The sequence below is a fragment of the Haliotis cracherodii genome, unplaced genomic scaffold (assembly GCF_022045235.1).
Source record: "Haliotis cracherodii isolate W230 unplaced genomic scaffold, xgHalCrac1.p SCAF_2, whole genome shotgun sequence".
NCBI lineage: Eukaryota > Metazoa > Mollusca > Gastropoda > Lepetellida > Haliotidae > Haliotis > Haliotis cracherodii.
In genome coordinates, this window is record NW_027266275.1 from 29,149,241 (window position 1) to 29,167,129 (window position 17,889).

General features: G+C 38.9%; 1 protein-coding gene across 2 annotated transcripts in view; it reads left to right on the plus strand.

Annotated features, from left to right (window-relative positions):
* Positions 1–642: 642 nt before the first annotated feature.
* LOC139467951 (protein starmaker-like) overlaps positions 643–17,889 on the plus strand; it is a 29,784-nt gene continuing 12,537 nt past the window's right edge. The window contains exons 1-4 of one of the 2 annotated variants that reach the window (XM_071249551.1): positions 643–767; positions 3,305–5,098; positions 6,566–6,646; positions 15,267–15,326. In XM_071249551.1, coding sequence (XP_071105652.1) covers positions 689–767; positions 3,305–5,098; positions 6,566–6,646; positions 15,267–15,326 — 2,014 coding nt within the window. In that variant the 5' untranslated portion in view covers positions 643–688. The remainder of the gene's footprint in view (positions 768–3,304; positions 5,099–6,565; positions 6,647–15,266; positions 15,327–17,889) is intronic. The other variant, XM_071249553.1, reaches the window with a different exon arrangement.

Genomic DNA, 17,889 nt, shown 5'->3' on the forward strand with positions numbered 1-17,889 from the left:
ACGGGAGCTCGTTTAGGCTGGTATTCTATATATCCAAGCCTGGGCTATTCCAGTAACTGTGAGTGATGGATTCTGGCTGATTGCAAGATTGCTATCCCTTGTCATAGCGCTTTTTTTGTGACTGAGTCTGAGGCATGAGAGGGCTACTTTAATTTTCCTTTCATCTGAGTATAGCAAGGCTTTTTGAGGATCTTGGATTGAATTTTGTATAGCAATCTCTCAACGTTATGTGCATCCCATTGAGCTTGCCATTTTGGGGCTATGGAGGCTTGATGTCACCAAGGACCATCCACGTAAATCTATAAATGGCCTCTGATGTAACTGATGTTTGGCCTAATTCCACGGTCACCACAAATTCACAATCCAATCTGAGTGCAGACGGCGTTTGTTATCAGCATGATCAGTGTCATCTCATTGGTTTCAATAACTACATATAGACAAAAGTAACGGCATGGTATGGATCTGACATACAAACTACACATTGATATATCTCTTTCGTAATTAAAATATAGTAGACAGTACATGACACGCGTTTGTTTACCTCAAATCTCCCGCCATTGCAGACAAACAGAGACGCTGCTGTAAGCGACCCTACGATCCCATGTCGCTTAGAACGTTAATAATCTATGGGGAGGAAACTCTGTCGGGCACCTGCCAAGTCAGAGACTGACACTTCGAGAAACCCATCATGAACAAACCTAACTCTCTTTTGATTGGAATATTCCTGTCAATATCAGGCAGTATATTGTTTGGACACATAATTGAAGGCAAGTATTTATGAGATACCATTTCGTTTTGGAGTTTGGGATGTCAGCGCGACAGTGGAATCGAAAATCACACAGTAGTCTAGGGTAGTAGATCATAACAAAATCAGTGATTCGCCATGTCATGAAGAACGAGTTTGCCCGAATGAACGATTTGGGCAAAGTTAAGTATCTAAAGTTTCAACAACATTTCGGAATTTTCGAAACACTTTTAGAAGGAAAGTAGTGAAGTAGTGGGAACCTTTCAACAATTTGCCCCTTCATTGGCTTCAATGATATATAGCTTGTACTTTTGGAACTTGGTTTTTAAAGGAAAATAAGGTTAACCAATTTTAAGCGAGACTTCTGTGACAAAAACCGTCACGTGATTTCATTAGCCCTGAAACTGACATTGTAGATATGATTTGTCAAGAATAGCGAATAATTTAATCTACATTGAGAGAGATGTCATTTAAAGATTGGGGTGGGGGTCAGATGGAATCACTGGGTTGGAACAGCACCGTTTTTTACGAAAACAGCTACTTATATTTATAACTAAGATATTAACGATTTATCTGGTAGTATTGATGTTTTTTTCTTGGTACCATTGATTCTACTTTTGTTACTTTATTTCCACACAGCACTTATATTGTCATCTATTGATTATATTGTTGTTGTCTGGCAGGAAATCCTTGGCAATCTGAAAATATTTGTGTTAAAGCATATACTTACTTATTTTACTGTATAAAGAGCATTCAGATGTTTTTAATTATTATTTTCTATTTTTATTGTAAATTATACATTTACAATATAAAATAATCACATAGTTACCTGTTACCAGTTACAAACTTCTAAACCTGATGCTGAAATGTTCAAGTCGGAAATGGCTGGTACCCTTCTTTCATCCATCTTGTTTTCTGCAGTAGTATCTTCTTATTGAATCAAGTAACATATAAAAAAAAACGGAAGGGGAAATCTTTTTCATTCCTGCAAATTTATTTATATCTACTATAGCATGTATAGTCCAGTACCACAGACACGTTATGTCTACTGGTCCCATTCATCACAAAATATGTCATGATGATTTTCCTAACTGTTTTTTTTGCATACAACACATCAATAAATCATTGGGAAGAATTACCTGACAGCACTCTGTCATGCATCTTAAATACAATAAAATGTGTAAAAATACTTCAGACTTCAGAGTATGCGATGTTTTCACAAAAAGTCGGCGAGTATAGTCATGAAAATAGTAGCCGTTTTCACATTGGGCTAGGTTCCATGTTTTGCCAATTGGTGATGTTTTTGCAAGGTTATGATTTGCTGAAGTGCCGACAAGCAATGCATAATTCGAGAGTAATTTCTTTCACTACATTAGTGTATCAAAAGCCTCTGACCCTCCTCTGTAATAAATGACAGGAATCAAACACAACTGACCCTGAGGATAGAGAGTCATGCACAAATATGTATTACTAATTCTTTTCTTGAGATATATCTAGTTTTTATGCTACTGGTATGAATAGATGCGAACATATTATAGCCTCTGTAATAAATGACAGGAATCAAACACAACTGACCCTGAGGATAGAGAGTCATGCACAAATATGTATTACAAATTTTCTTTCTTGAGATATATCTAGTTTTTAGGGTACTGGTATCCATAGATGCGAACATATTATAGCCCCAATAAGTTAATGTTATTCTAGCAATGATAATCAATATATATATGTACACACATGTGATACAGTAATTCCCTTCTTCATGTTCTAAGTAATATAAGTTGTGTCATTTGAGCATGCTAAGAGGTTGATTGATTTTCACATTGGTGTTGAGTTCGAATTAAATCATCACCATGCAATTGTTATAGATTTATGAGTCTCTTCTTAAGGATCCACTAGGAGCTAGTTTCCTTTGAAACAGCCAAGCAACAGTAGATGGCAACAGATGCAGCAGGGGTTTCACATCAGCATCTCTATATTTGCATATATTGATTTCCCTTTAACAAGTTATTGGTCACACAGTTACAGTATGAAATTTATGTTAAATTGAAGGAATAATTCAGATTCTGTGTTACTTATGTTACAATATTACTTTTACATAGAGAGCAGGTGTTGATTTTGTGCAGCTGACGTGCAAAGTGTAAAACTGTAAAATATAGATAGGTTATGTTATACATCATGACACATGTTAAACACTGTTAAACAAGGGGCTGATTGTTTTGAGCCTGTGAGTGAGTGACATATAGAGCATCTCACCCGAGTGTCTTTTGATATATTTCATATCAAAAGACACGAGGGTGAGATTTTATTTATCATCCAACATCATTCTTCCGACTTTTTCAATTTGTAGACAGTAATTAGCAGTGTCTTCAGCTTAAAAAGTGCTGCTAACAGCTTCAGTAGCAGAGCCATTAGTGATGTCATTTGATTATGACGTCATGTAACCAGTGGTGTCACAAGCGATATCTCCTGTGGGAGCCAGTTTTGGATGATAAATTTTAAGGATGCTAACATTTTTCTCAAATATATATATATAATATTGGTTATTTTGTTTGACTTCAGCATCTCCAGTCAACCCATCAGTGGTCAAGAGAGATGACAGTATAGGATTTGAGAATGATGACTTCAAAGGTCAACTACCTGTTGAAAATAGAGAAGAACAGGCAAGATTACCAAACACTGATTTAGGACAGGATGACAGAGTAGGAATAGAACTGGATGAGCTGGAGGAAGGGAAGAGGAAAGAACCAGTAGAAGGGTATGTTGGTGAAGAACCTCTCAGAGGAGATTTGATGGAAGGCAAAGAGGCAGTGAGTTCTCACTCAGCCTTGGTGGATGACCTGTTGCCATCTAGTATACAGGAAGGTGTAGGGAACAATGCTGAGGCAAATACTTCCTACAGCAGACTCACAGATGCCAATCATCAAGATGACAGCAAGACAGAGCTTGGACTTGGTCAGCAGGTGATCATTGAAGCTGAATCTAGACATATCCCAGACAACCAAGAACAGCACACAGTTAGTGTTCCTGGACAGGATATACAGGACTCACACAAAGCTCCCCTAGTTCTGCATGATTCCACTCAACAGCCTCTAGTTCTACAAGATCAACAGGGTACAAAACAAAACCATGACCAGGCCTCAAATCAACAGCCTTCGGTAAACCAGGGTTTGAACCAACAACTGGAGCAGCAGGGCTCAAATCAACAACTTCCACTTCAGCAAGGTTCAGACCAACAACTCCCACTTCAGCAAGGTTCAAATCAACAAGTCCCACTTCAGCATGGTTCAGACCAATCAGCCCAAACACAGTATGCCTCAAACCAACAACTTCCACTTCAGCATGGATCAGACCAACAACTCCCACTTCAGCGTGGTTCATACCAACAACTTCCACTTCAGCAAGGTTCAGACCAACAACTCCCACTTCAGCAAGGTTCAAATCAACAAGTCCCACTTCAGCATGGTTCAGACCAATCAGCCCAAACACAGTATGCCTCAAACCAAAAACTTCCACTTCAGCATGGATCAGACCAACAACTCCCACTTCAGCATGGTTCATACCAACAACTCCCACTTCAGCATGGTTCAGACCAACAACTCCCACTTCAGCAAGGTTCAAATCAACAAGTCCCACTTCAGCATGGTTCAGACCAATCAGCCCAAACACAGTATGCCTCAAACCAAAAACTTCCACTTCAGCATGGTTCAGACCAACAACTCCCACTTCAGCATGGTTCAGACCCACAACATCCACTTCAGCGCGGTTCAGACCAACAACTCCCACTTCAGCGCGGTTCAGACCAGAGAGACACCAATCTCAATCAGAATCAAGGTTTAAGCAAATCTCAAAATGCAGTTACAAATTCTTACCTGAACCAAAACCAGAAGTCTTACCTGCAGCAAGTTCTTCAAAACAAAGTTCAGTCAGAGTCTCTACAGACAGATGGAACCAAGCAATCAGGAAATGATGTTCCTGAGGAGTTCAAGGTTGAGGACAATCAGCCATTGGATGGTTCCAGTGAACCAGCTGCTCCACCCAAAGACCATTACTCGGATGACGGCTACTTGGACCCTCCTGCAAACAACCTGGATACAGACAGGAGCCTGTCAGACAAAGGCGATGAAGACATGGGCCATAATGCTAATCTTTACGATGAAGATGGTGAAGCAGACACTCGTCTGAACAACAAAAATATCATTGATGATAATAACGAACAAGCTGTCTACAATGGTGATAATGGTGGGAGTGACAGAAAGGCAGAGCAGACAGACGATAATGATGAGAAGGACCAAGGAGTTGATGACGACTATGATGACTATTCTTATGAAGACAAGGACGAAAAGGATGGATATGGTAAGGAAAATGTTTTACAACTATTTTAATGAATGAAGCTCTGGCATGTAACGTGAGACATTGTTATCTGTGGTTTCACAATACAAACTTTTATGTTTTCCAATTTATGCTACAATCATATATTTGTGTATGTAAACTTTGCAAACACAGTTTACAAACTAGTTTGACACTGCCAACTGTAAATCATTAGTGTGCCAGGTGTTTGACCATCCTCTCAATGAAAAAAATGGCTTACACACCACAGATGAAAGCACATGCAAGTATTGTGATATGTATCATATCGTGAGCAGGGTATAGTGACATATATCAGATTGCACAGTAAGTGTATCGTCCAATCACTTGTCACAAGCAGTGATCATGTGATGAGAAGACATGCTGTTTTACATTGCTTATCTTGTCACTAGTGATGATAAAAAGACTTGTTGTTTAAGACTGCGTATCTTGTCACTAGTGATGATTACAAGACATGTTGTTTAACACTGCGTATATTGTCACTAGTCATGATTGCAAGAATGTTGTTTAACACTGCTTATCTTGTCACTAGTGGTGATTACAACAGTGTTGTTTAACACTGCTTATCTTGTCACTAGTTGTGATTACAACAATGTTGTTTAACACTGCGTATCTTGTTACTAGTGGTGATTACAACAATGTTGTTTAACACTGTTTATCTTGTCACTAGTGGTGATTACAACAATGTTGTTTAACACTGCGTATCTTGTTACTAGTGGTGATTACAACAATGTTGTTTAACACTTCTTATCTTGTCACTAGTGGTGATAACAAGAATGTTGTTTAACACTGCTTATCTTGTCACTAGTGGTGATTACAACAATGTTGTTTAACACTGCTTATCTTGTCACTAGTGGTGATTACAACAGTGTTGTTTAACACTGCTTATCTTGTCACTAGTGGTGATTACAAGACTTGTTGTTTAACACTGCTTATCTTGTCACTAGTGGTGATTACAACAGTGTTGTTTAACACTGCTTATCTTGTCACTAGTGGTGATTACAAGACATGTTGTTTAACACTGCTTATCTTGTCACTAGTGGTGATTACAACAATGTTGTTTAACACTGCTTATCTTGTCACTAGTTGTGATTACAACAATGTTGTTTAACACTGCGTATCTTGTCACTAATGATGATTACAAGAATGTTGTTTAACACTGCTTATCTTGTCACTAGTGGTGATTACAACAATGTTGTTTAACACTGCTTATCTTGTCACTAGTGGTGATTACAACAATGTTGTTTATCACTTCTTATCTTGTCACTAGTGGTGATTACAACAATGTTGTTTAACACTGCTTATCTTGTCACTAGTGGTGATTACAACAATGTTGTTTAACACTTCTTATCTTGTCACTAGTGGTGATTACAACAATGTTGTTTAACACTGCGTATCTTGTCACTAGTGATCATTACAGGACATGTTGTTTAACACTGCTTATCTTGTCACCAGAAGGTCATGACGAGATTAAACGAACTTCAACATCCACGACACCCACAAAAGATGACTGGTACGGTGACAGAAATGAAGAAGGTATGTATTTAGCTCTCAAACCCTTTCGACAGTGTGACATGGTGTGATCCTAGCAGTGTTCACTTTGGTTTAACCTGTCATAATGTATGAAAATGTCAGGATATTTTTGATAATAATGTATATTTTTCTATCAGGAATAAATGTGCCATATATTGTTTCAGTCTTTCCACTTTTAATGAAGCCTCAGGTGTTTGAAATCACCAACCCTCCTTACAGCGCCTTATGCTATATTTAATCCATCAGGCAGGGCTAAGAAGTGAGAAAACAATTCAGCAGGCTAAATGTTCAATAGCTGATACTGTTCTGCAGTTATATAGTCATTCAACATGTCTCCAAGTTACATCATGCTCATACAGCATATACAGGTTGAAGAAAGAAGGAAATCTTTATGTATTGGGAACCATCACAGCCCATACCCACAATATGATTTCACGTCTACATATGAAACTGGGTATCCCTGTAGCGGTATAAGGCCCCGTGACAGACTGCAATGGTAGTCCACATCTGGTTAATAGTTCAAAGCTCTGTTGTATCTTATTCCGGTTTAGAATTGCACACCAGTAACTGAGTAAGAGTAAACCAAATGGATAGGGTGGTGAGACTGTTGTGATATTTGCGTGTGGATTGTTGCTCACTATATCCATCACTGGATTGTCTTGCCCAGATTTGATTTTTTACAGGCTGCCGTCATGTAGCTGGACTATTGCTGAGTATGACATTAAACAACTGTCAAACAACCTGATAAATTGTATTTACTCACTCAGACACTCACCATGTGATCATGATAATATTCCATGTCTTTGTCATGGTATTTCCTTTGTACATGATATTCAACAATGTTCAAGGCCATGGGCAAACCATGGTAACTTTGTACATACAGTAAACTACGGTTATAACGAACTCGCTTATAACGAACTAACGGATATAATGAACTTACTTTATTGGTCCCCACTATTTGCTGTAGTTATGCTGTATATATGTTTATAACGAACTACGGTTATAACGAACTAAAATTAGTAGTCCCTTTGAATTCGTTATAACCGTACTTTACTGTACTTTGACATCAATCAGCATAGCATCAGCATGAGTAGTGTTGTCAGTTGCAGGGGTATTATATACTTCCATTGTAAGGGATGTTAGGATGTCTGCTTTTGGGGAACCAAACAGTAATAATATCAGAAACATATTTTTAAATAATTTTTAAAATTAAAATGAAAAAGTTTGAAAATTAATTGACAAATAATTTAAACTGAATTTGTGGGGTCATTCCAATGAGGAATTCATCTCGGGTACCATTGGGTACATCATAATTAATCCCATGTCTCAGCAGTACTAGCCGATGGGGTAGCCTAGTTGTTAAAGTGCTATTTCATAACTCCTCTCCTCAAGATCAATGTCATATATATATGTCTATCGTGAATATATTTATAAAATAACAAATACGTCAAATTGATGTCATCCTTGTATGGTGTCCATGGGGGGTGTCAATTAATGATGTCCTTGTATGGTGTCAATTGATGATGTCCTTGTATGGTGTCAATTGATGGTGTCCTTGTATGGTGTCAATTGATGGTGTCCTTGTATGGTGTCAATTGATGTGTCAATTGATGGTGTCCTTGTATGGTGTCCATGGGTGGTGTCTATGGATGGTGTCCTTGTATGGTGTCCATGGATGGTGTCAATGTATGGTGTCCATGCATTTGCATCATTTGGCCATCTTGGTAGTCTGTCGCAATCACAGTCCCTGAACCTTATAATTTTCCCTTCCACCAAGCCCTTACTGTGATGCTATATATGATTTTCCACAGATTCAGGAACCTCCCATTTCACTGGGGCTCCTTTTCAGTTTACATGGAATTGTTTGGTTTCAATCAAAATTGTTTATTTTCAGAGACTAAGCATTAGTCTACATCTTTGCTTGCGACCTCATCTCCCCAATCTCCCCATCTCACATACTATTATTGTCCCAAATCACTTGCTGATGAAGATAACCTCTATCTAGGTGCCCTTCTTTCTTTACACCATATACATGATACATATAATACTACTGAAAAAAAGTTAAATAACTATAGTTAATCTGTCATGGTCATGATACAAAAACTAAAGTTATATGATAAAATTGGGTGTTCTTTACTTGTTTTGAGTAGTATACATAGTTCTACCAAAATTCATACTTTGTATAATTCACTTATAAATATGTGTGTGTGGTGCGTGCGTGGGTGGATGCGTGTGTGGATGGGTGTGTGAGTGCATGCGTGCATGCATTACAATAGCTCCTGCACTCCTGACTTAACAGTTTTGAAAAAATTACAGGAAAGTCTAATGCATTTATTATGGCCTAATGCAAAGCTTTACAAATTGTGAAAGTAAATTTCTTCTTCTTCATAGTTTATTGAAGATTGGTGAAACATGCATTACTTTTTGTCATATCTATTCACCTTTTTTATCCAGGCTATTTCTCTTCAACCTATGGCTATGGCTATGGCTATGGCTATGGCCCAATGAGATGTAAATCAAATCACTTGCTCTGTTAGGACACTTATGATACCTCTCTGTGTGGCCTCTCTGTGGGAAGATCTGGCAAGCCCTCAATATAGGAATAAAACATCTCATTTTGACAGAGCTGCAGATAAGCAGCGTATTTGCGTAAAATACCCCCCCCCCCCTTCCTAAAATACCCAATTAGCATGATTAGTTTCCTTGAGTACAGAAACGCATGCATTAAATGACAAACTCAAATGTATTTAAACAGCATGCCTAAATACGCAATAAAGCTTTTTTAGCATGCATACTAAGGTGCTAATTTCCAAAACACAGTTATGAGCTAATTTACTATGTTTACTTTCCGAGTCAAGCCTATATATTTAGAACAGTTACATACATCTAAAACATTATTAAATTTGTTTTAAATCTTAAAATGTCCACTAATTTTGGGGAAAAAACAATAGAGTGATGTATAGAGGAGTGAAAAAATATTGGTTACCCAATGAAAAATGTAATAACTCAATTAAACTAGAAACCCTAGAGTAAAAACTCAATTGCTCAAAAATTATCTTGAGCTCTGTTTGATTAGATTTATGTAATTATTAGACATTAAGTTCAGGAAATAAAACAGTCAGGGCAGCAATATATAACTACTGATGGGCGGAGAGGTAGTCTTGTGGTTAACATGGTTAAAGCGTGGGTGCAATGTGTGATGACCATTCTTCGTGTCCCCCAGCCGTGATTTGTCTGGCATATTGCTTAGAAATGCTAGAAACTCCACTCATTCACTGTCAGAATTTACTATCAGCTACCTACATGGGTATATACTATATGCTCAAGTGGTCAGAATATGCTCGGATCTGAGCAGAGATTGTGGAGTTTCAAGTTACAAAATGACATTCCATTAACAGGCTCTGTGCTGGTCCTTAAGCAGAGGGGCCTTGGAATGGTGGATCTTTAAGTAAAAAAAACGGAGATCATATCATCAAGCAAAAACCACTGTGTAACAAAGTATTTAAGTAAGGTTGCCATTGATTGGAAAGTTTACTATCATTATATCGACTCAGAAGTATCATGAGATATCAAAATTAGTTATTCTGTAGGTGTGAAGATACAAAATTCCTATCTACACCTGCAATTAATCAATTTAATGCTGAATATGAATTAGGCTGATCCATTGAATGATTAAATTGAATTTTCCACCTAACTATGAACCAGGTTAATCCACAGTATCAACATTAAAACCATATCAATACATTGATATTGCAACATACAATAGTATCCCTTGCTGTAAGGACTGACTTGTGTAGCATGTTAGGGAGACTCTCAGTGTTTCACACTGGCACAAGTCAATGACTCAAGAAACAAATGACCCACCATTTGTGAGCGATATTGGTGTCCCTATGTTTCTGACACCTAGACTATCATTCTCCCAGTCAATGTGGCGTTTGACCTGAAAGTAATCCCACTAATGTGAAGCAGTCTCTCCAGGGCCCACTTGCACAAAGCGATCGTAGCGCTACGACTATTGTAAGCCTATGTTAAAGTATGGGAGTTAAGATCATCTTAGCGCTAAGATCGCTTTGTGCAAGTGGACCCTGGCCTATGCAGCTACACACAGTCACCAGAGGTCCTCTGTTTTGGAAGAGCAGGGGAGTGAGACTCAACCTTGCTTGTCCACCAGGACTAGCTTAAATAGTGACAACAAAATTAAGAAACAGGTACAATCCCTAAAGCCTGACATTCTTCCATGTCTACCAGGACTAGCTTGAATAGTGACACCGAAATTAAGAAACAGGTACAATCCCTAATGCCTGACATTCTTCCATGTCTACCAGGACTAGCTTGAATAGTGACACCGAAATTGAGAAACAGGTACAATCCCTAAAGCCTGACATTCTTCCATGTCTACCAGGACTAGCTTGAATAGTGACACCGAAATTAAGAAACAGGTACAATCCCTAAAGCCTGACATTCTTCCATGTCTACCAGGACTAGCTTGAATAGTGACACCGAAATTGAGAAACAGGTACAATCCCTAAAGCCTGACATTCTTCCATGTCTACCAGGACTAGCTTGAATAGTGACAACAAAATTAAGAAAGAGGTACAATCCCTAATGCCTGAAATTCTTCCATGTCTACCAGGACTAGCTTGAATAGTGACACCGAAATTGAGAAACAGGTACAATCCCTAAAGCCTGACATTCTTCCATGTCTACCAGGACTAGCTTGAATAGTGACACCGAAATTAAGAAACAGGTACAATCCCTAAAGCCTGACATTCTTCCATGTCTACCAGGACTAGCTTGAATAGTGACACCGAAATTAAGAAACAGGTACAATCCCTAAAGCCTGACATTCTTCCATGTCTACCAGGACTAGCTTGAATAGTGACAACAAAATTTAGAAACAGGTACAATCCCTAATGCCTGACATTCTTCCATGTCTACCAGGACTAGCTTGAATAGTGACACCGAAATTAAGAAACAGGTACAATCCCTAAAGCCTGACATTCTACCATGTCTACCAGGACTAGCTTGAATAGTGACAACAAAATTAAGAAACAGGTACAATCCCTAAAGCCTGACATTCTTCCATGTCTACCAGGACTAGCTTGAATAGTGACAACAAAATTAAGAAACAGGTACAATCCCTAAAGCCTGACATTCTTCCATGTCTACCAGGACTAGTTTGAATAGTGACAACAAAATTAAGAAAGAGGTACAATCCCTAAAGCCTGACATTCTTCCATGTCTACCAGGACTAGCTTGAATAGTGACAACAAAATTAAGAAACAGGTACAATCCCTAAAGCCTGACATTCTTCCATGTCTACCAGGACTAGCTTGAATAGTGACAACAAAATTAAGAAACAGGTACAATCCCTAAAGCCTGACATTCTTCCATGTCTACCAGGACTAGCTTGAATAGTGACACCGAAATTAAGAAACAGGTACAATCCCCAATGCCTGACATTCTACCATGTCTACCAGGACTTGTTTGAATAGTGACAACAAAATTAAGAAAGAGGTACAATCCCTAAAGCCTGACATTCTTCCATGTCTACCAGGACTAGTTTGAATAGTGACAACAAAATTAAGAAACAGGTACAATCCCTAAAGCCTGACATTCTACCATGTCTACCAGGACTAGCTTGAATAGTGACAACAAAATTAAGAAACAGGTACAATCCCTAAAGCCTGACATTCTACCATGTCTACCAGGACTAGCTTGAATAGTGACACCGAAATTAAGAAACAGGTACAATCCCTAAAGCCTGACATTCTACCATGTCTACCAGGACTAGCTTGAATAGTGACACCGAAATTAAGAAACAGGTACAATCCCTAATGCCTGACATTCTTCCATGTCTACCAGGACTAGCTTGAATAGTGACATCAAAATTAAGAAACAGGTACAATCCCTAATGCCTGACATTCTTCCATGTCTACCAGGACTAGCTTGAATAGTGACATCAAAATTAAGAAAGAGGTACAATCCCTAATGCCTGACATTCTTCCATGTCTACAGCTCTAACAGATACACAAAATACTGTAATGCCAATCGGTCATGATCAAGATTTTGATATGTAATATTCCTTGAATGTTTTTGGAAAACAAATTGTCCATTCATTATTTAATAGTCAGTAGTCACAGGACTATTTCTTCCTCATGGTTATAAAGATTTCTTAAGTCTTGCTCAGGCAGAAAGTTGTAATTCCTAATCCTTCAATACGGCCGATCAAACCCAAGTGTGTGTAATCGTCCAGTCTTGTCTATGTGTGATATGTCATATATACACCACTTTCTCTTTCACTGCTTATGTTATGCTGTGTATACAACACACAACGATGTTGTTCACTGACACAACAGGGTGGGGACATACATGTCCTAGATACTTTCAGGGGAAATAAGGTTATGCTCTGTTAAGTCTATGTGACACAAGGGTGTGTCCTGGCTGGGCGTGGATTGTACTTAATGTCTTCAGTAGGTGTACCCAATAGGACATTGAGACTTTTGTATTATCATTTCATCATGGTCATGTTCTAGTGAACATCATTGTATATCTCATTGCTGTTATTCTATATAACTCTGATCGTGAAGATCTTGGGTAAAATTGGTCTTCAGCAAACCATGCTTAACGAAAAGGTTTGTCGTAAGAGGCAACTAACAGGAGCAGGAGGTCAGGCTCACTGACTTGGTTGATGCATGTCATCATGTCCCAATCGCGTGGAGCGGTGCTCATGATGTCAATTATTGGATTGTCTGTTCCAGACTCAATTATGAAACGTGAAGTCACACATACTAAATGAAATTGTGTTACACATCCATCGAGGTATAGCAAGATAAAAAATTATAAGAACTGACTTACATTCCGACGTTCATACAGTTTGGCCCTTGCTCAATGCAGGCCTATAAACTCCAATGAACTCACACAAAGTGAAAGTCAATTCTCAAATCTTTCATTTGTTAAAGACATTCAATTCTAACATGTCTAGAAAGTATGAGCTATGGTAGTGGTCATAATAGACAACTTTGTGGATGGACAATTTGAAACTGGCCTTGTTACCATGGTTCCTTAAATGTACCAAGCAGACACATTTCCTCCATTTGCAGCATTGGTGGTTAACTGGAATTTACAAGGAACATTTAATATGGAGCTGTCATGCTCTAGCAACCATGGATATGCTTGTGAACACTATAGCTTGTAGAGAAACCAGATTATGAGAAGAATGTGGTGTGTAATGTGAGGCTGGTTTGCACCCATTGAGAGGAGTAATATGTTCATGCGTGGTGCTGTGTTGCAGGACTAGAGATTAGAAACCAGATAACCCTTGAAGGCTCCAGTTGAAGGCTCCAGTTGATCGTAACTGGTTTCTGTTGGACTGTGTGACTGTGAGCAATCGGACAGTGTTACTTGTGTTAAAAACCATGACAAATAGACACAGACCCTTTCTTCTTCAAACCAAATGACCAACATGTTCAAACCTGTGTTACCATGGTTAGTGAAACACAGCAATCATTTCTCTCCAAAATTCTTTTTTGAAATCTGTTAAACCACAACAATAATTTCCTCACCAAAACTGCCATGTAGCCCTCTGGTTGATGTGTTCGTTTGTCCCACTGTAGTCTGGGTTCAGTATTCCAGATGGGTACAGTGTGTAAAACACATTCATGGTGAACCCTGCACTAATTATCCTAGTCCTGCACCATGACCGTGGAATATATTTATTTTATGAAAAAATAATAATCTAGAAATGCATACAAAAGCAAGTCTAGCCAGCTCAAGCTAGCTCTATTCCACATCTGAAATCAGCATAGGGAAGTTTTTTTTATTTTTCGAGTCAAGAAGGATATTGTGTAATATAAGATTTAAGAGACTTAATGTTAGTCTATAATTATCCTAGAGTGTTGCTACTCATACACTCTCACCAGGGTTAAACACAGCCACTGACCCATTAGTCCCAGACTAGTGAAAATCTGGAAGATCTATTTTTCCTATCTGGAAGATCTATTTACATTAAATCACTTGTCCTACTTGTTTTATAATTCAAAACTGGCCCCCACAGCAGATATCGCTTGGCTGAGATGAAGTAATCTCTTAGGAGATATAGCTGCAATGAAATTGCATCACAATGCCATAGTCCAATCATATTTAACACAGGAAAGTGGGCTTGATGTGGCAAGGGTGGAAACAAGACTTTCATTAGAAGGCTAGTGGACACTCTTGCCTCGGGAAAATGTCAGTTACCATGACATCACAATCAAATGACATCACATATGTGTCTGCTACTGAAGCTGGTAAGCAGTACCTTTATACTCAAGATGCTGCTTATTGGTAAAGACTGAAAATGTTGGATGATAAATAGAATTGCCCCCTAATGTCATTTGATTTCAAATACAGTATACCAATACTTGCTGGTAACAGTTAAAACTCCTTGGCAAGATTTTTGGGTTTATACTTTTATTTATCATTGTTTATTGAGATATATTTGATATCAAAATATACTTGGGTGTCTAACCCTGTCACTCTGAATTCTGTCTCTTTTGATAAGTTGGACTTGCTCATTAACCCGAAGTGTGAAGTTAACATACATGGTTTAAGCTGCTTGTGTTAGGTGTGTGACTTCTTGTAGGTGATAGTGAGTGGTGGCGAGTGATGGACCCTAACACTGTCTCCCAGCAAAATAGTATTGGTAAGCATACCATTCAGTGGAAGTTCCCCTATCCACTCCTGGAGCTCATCCTTCTAGAGCACAGGTCTGTTCCATAAATCCAACGTAGCTCTTAGATCATAACTCCCTTATTTTAACATGGACTTACAACTGTCGTAGCATCACGATCGCTTAGCCAAGTGGGGCCAAGGCCCAATTCACCCCTCCGTTTAACGTTGTCAATGCTTCATGGCTTTGTATAGACTGCTTCCTTCATGACCCTAGACTAACATCTAGTCTCTGAAATGAACATATCTCACAGAAAAAAACAGTTGTTAAATTATAGTTATAAAATATAATAAAAAGGAGCCCAGAGACTTTCTTCATTTACAGATACTGCAGTAATCTAGACTTGCCAAACATTATAGACTTGCATGGGCTGTATTGGATATATTTGATTAGGGTCTGTAGGACAGACTATCATGACCCATCAGTGTGTAGTTGCTATTTTTAACCAACGAATCAGGAAAGACCTGGTTCCTGGAAAAGGGAAACCAGCGAGTGATGAAACCAATGAGCACTCAGCTCACATCTCACAAACGGCAATATTCTCATTTGATGAAAGGTGTGCAGCATGTGCCCTAGCCTTGTGGCTGTCTTTCTTCTCAACACATGTCTTTATTCTGAGGCAATGGTAGAGTTTGCATAAACTTCATGCTAGGCTCATGAGCATAATGAATGATACCATTTCATTAGCTTACAAAGAATAGACATGTCATGTGTATTCACAGGTGTATAACAAAGTCATGAAGTATTGACAATGGTAGTTTCACTAAACCAAAGAAATGCTGTGACCACAACGAGCATACTTTCCATTATTGGGATGTCAGAGGTTATAAAAAATTTCAATCAATTACTCCTCTTACTTAAAATGTTTCATATCCAATTAGACCTTCTTTCATGATATCTAAATATGGTCTAGAGGCGACTAAATGGATTGCATGGTCCGGAAAGCCCAACTCACTCACTCACTCACTCACTCACTCACTCACTCCGGAAAGCCCAACACACTCACTCACTCACTCACTCACCTCACCATACCTCACCTCACTTCACAAACTCACTCACTCACTCACTCACTCACTGACTCACTAACCTCACCCACCCACCCACCCACCCATCCACTCACTCACTCACTCACTCACTCACTCACTGATTGTTGGTTTGTTTGGTGGAGGTTGTCTAACTTTGTCTAAACATGTTCATTATCTTTTTGCTTAAAGAATGGATTTGTTTGTTTGTTTGTTTGTTGTTTAACGCTGCGTTCAGCAATATTCCTGCTACATGACAGCGGTCTGTAAATAATCAAGTCTGGTCCAGACAATCCAGTGATAGACATCATCAGAATTGACCTATGCAATGTGGAATGTGATGACTCAACCAAGTCAGCAAGCCTGACCACCCGATCCCGTTCATCGCCTCTTACAACAAGCATAGCTTTTACAGCAAGCATGGGTTGTTGAAGACAAATTCTACCTGTATCTACAAGGGTGAGAAGTCTGGAAAATAATTGGCACCCCATGCTTGTCATAAGAGCTGACTGATGTGAGGATCATGTGGCTGCAATGTCTTCCCTGTGTGACAACATGATGGCTCCTTGCTCGTGCTGGCATCCACTGCCTGGCGCTGATCGGACCATACTTGCCGGCCACTGCGGCTGATATATAGATAATACAACTCAAGTCACTGTCAGACACTACTTCAAACAAGTTGTTACAAAACCTGTCTAATGAAGGGAAACCTGTAAGATAGGTTTTGAATGGTAATTGACAGGCGTGACTGCAATGATCTGTTTCTTACACACCCCAACATGGCACCAATGTGAAGCTCTGGGGTAGAAGAGCTCTTCAGCAACCCAGGCTAGCCGTACCAGGCTATTATGTTTGTTGTAAGAGGCGACTAACAGAATGGCGGTCAGGCTCGCTGACTTGGTTGATGCATCTCATCGTATCCCAATTGTGTGGATCGATGCTCATGATGTCAATGACTGGATTCTCAGGTCCAGACTCAATTATTTACAGACCGCCGTCATATAGTTTGACTATTGCTGAGTGCAGCATTAAACAACAAACAAACAAACAAACCACTTTAGCATTGTATCGATGTATATTTTATCTATTCTCTTGATCCCTGTGGCACATTAATACATGACACAAGTCAGATGTGACGTCATCAGACTCACTGCTTACTATTCATATATACCTAGTGTGACCCTTCACAAAAGATTGTCAGCCATATCTGGATTGTCAAGGCAATGATGATAATGTAAACAAGATAAGATCAAAGAACATTTATTACACTCTCTAAAACAATAAAGTTTTGACACATGAGAAGCATGAGAAGCAATGAATTATGATCAGGAAAGTAGTCCTTCATTATCTGACCCACACTCTGGCGCAGTGGTGACCCAGCATAACACCACTGCCACAGGCTAATTTGCATATTTGCATATCACATGACCGGACGTTTCTCTTGTTTGTAAACAAACACGCTTTTTCAGAAATCAGTATAGAACGGACTGATGCAAGTTTTGGGGGGCGCTTTA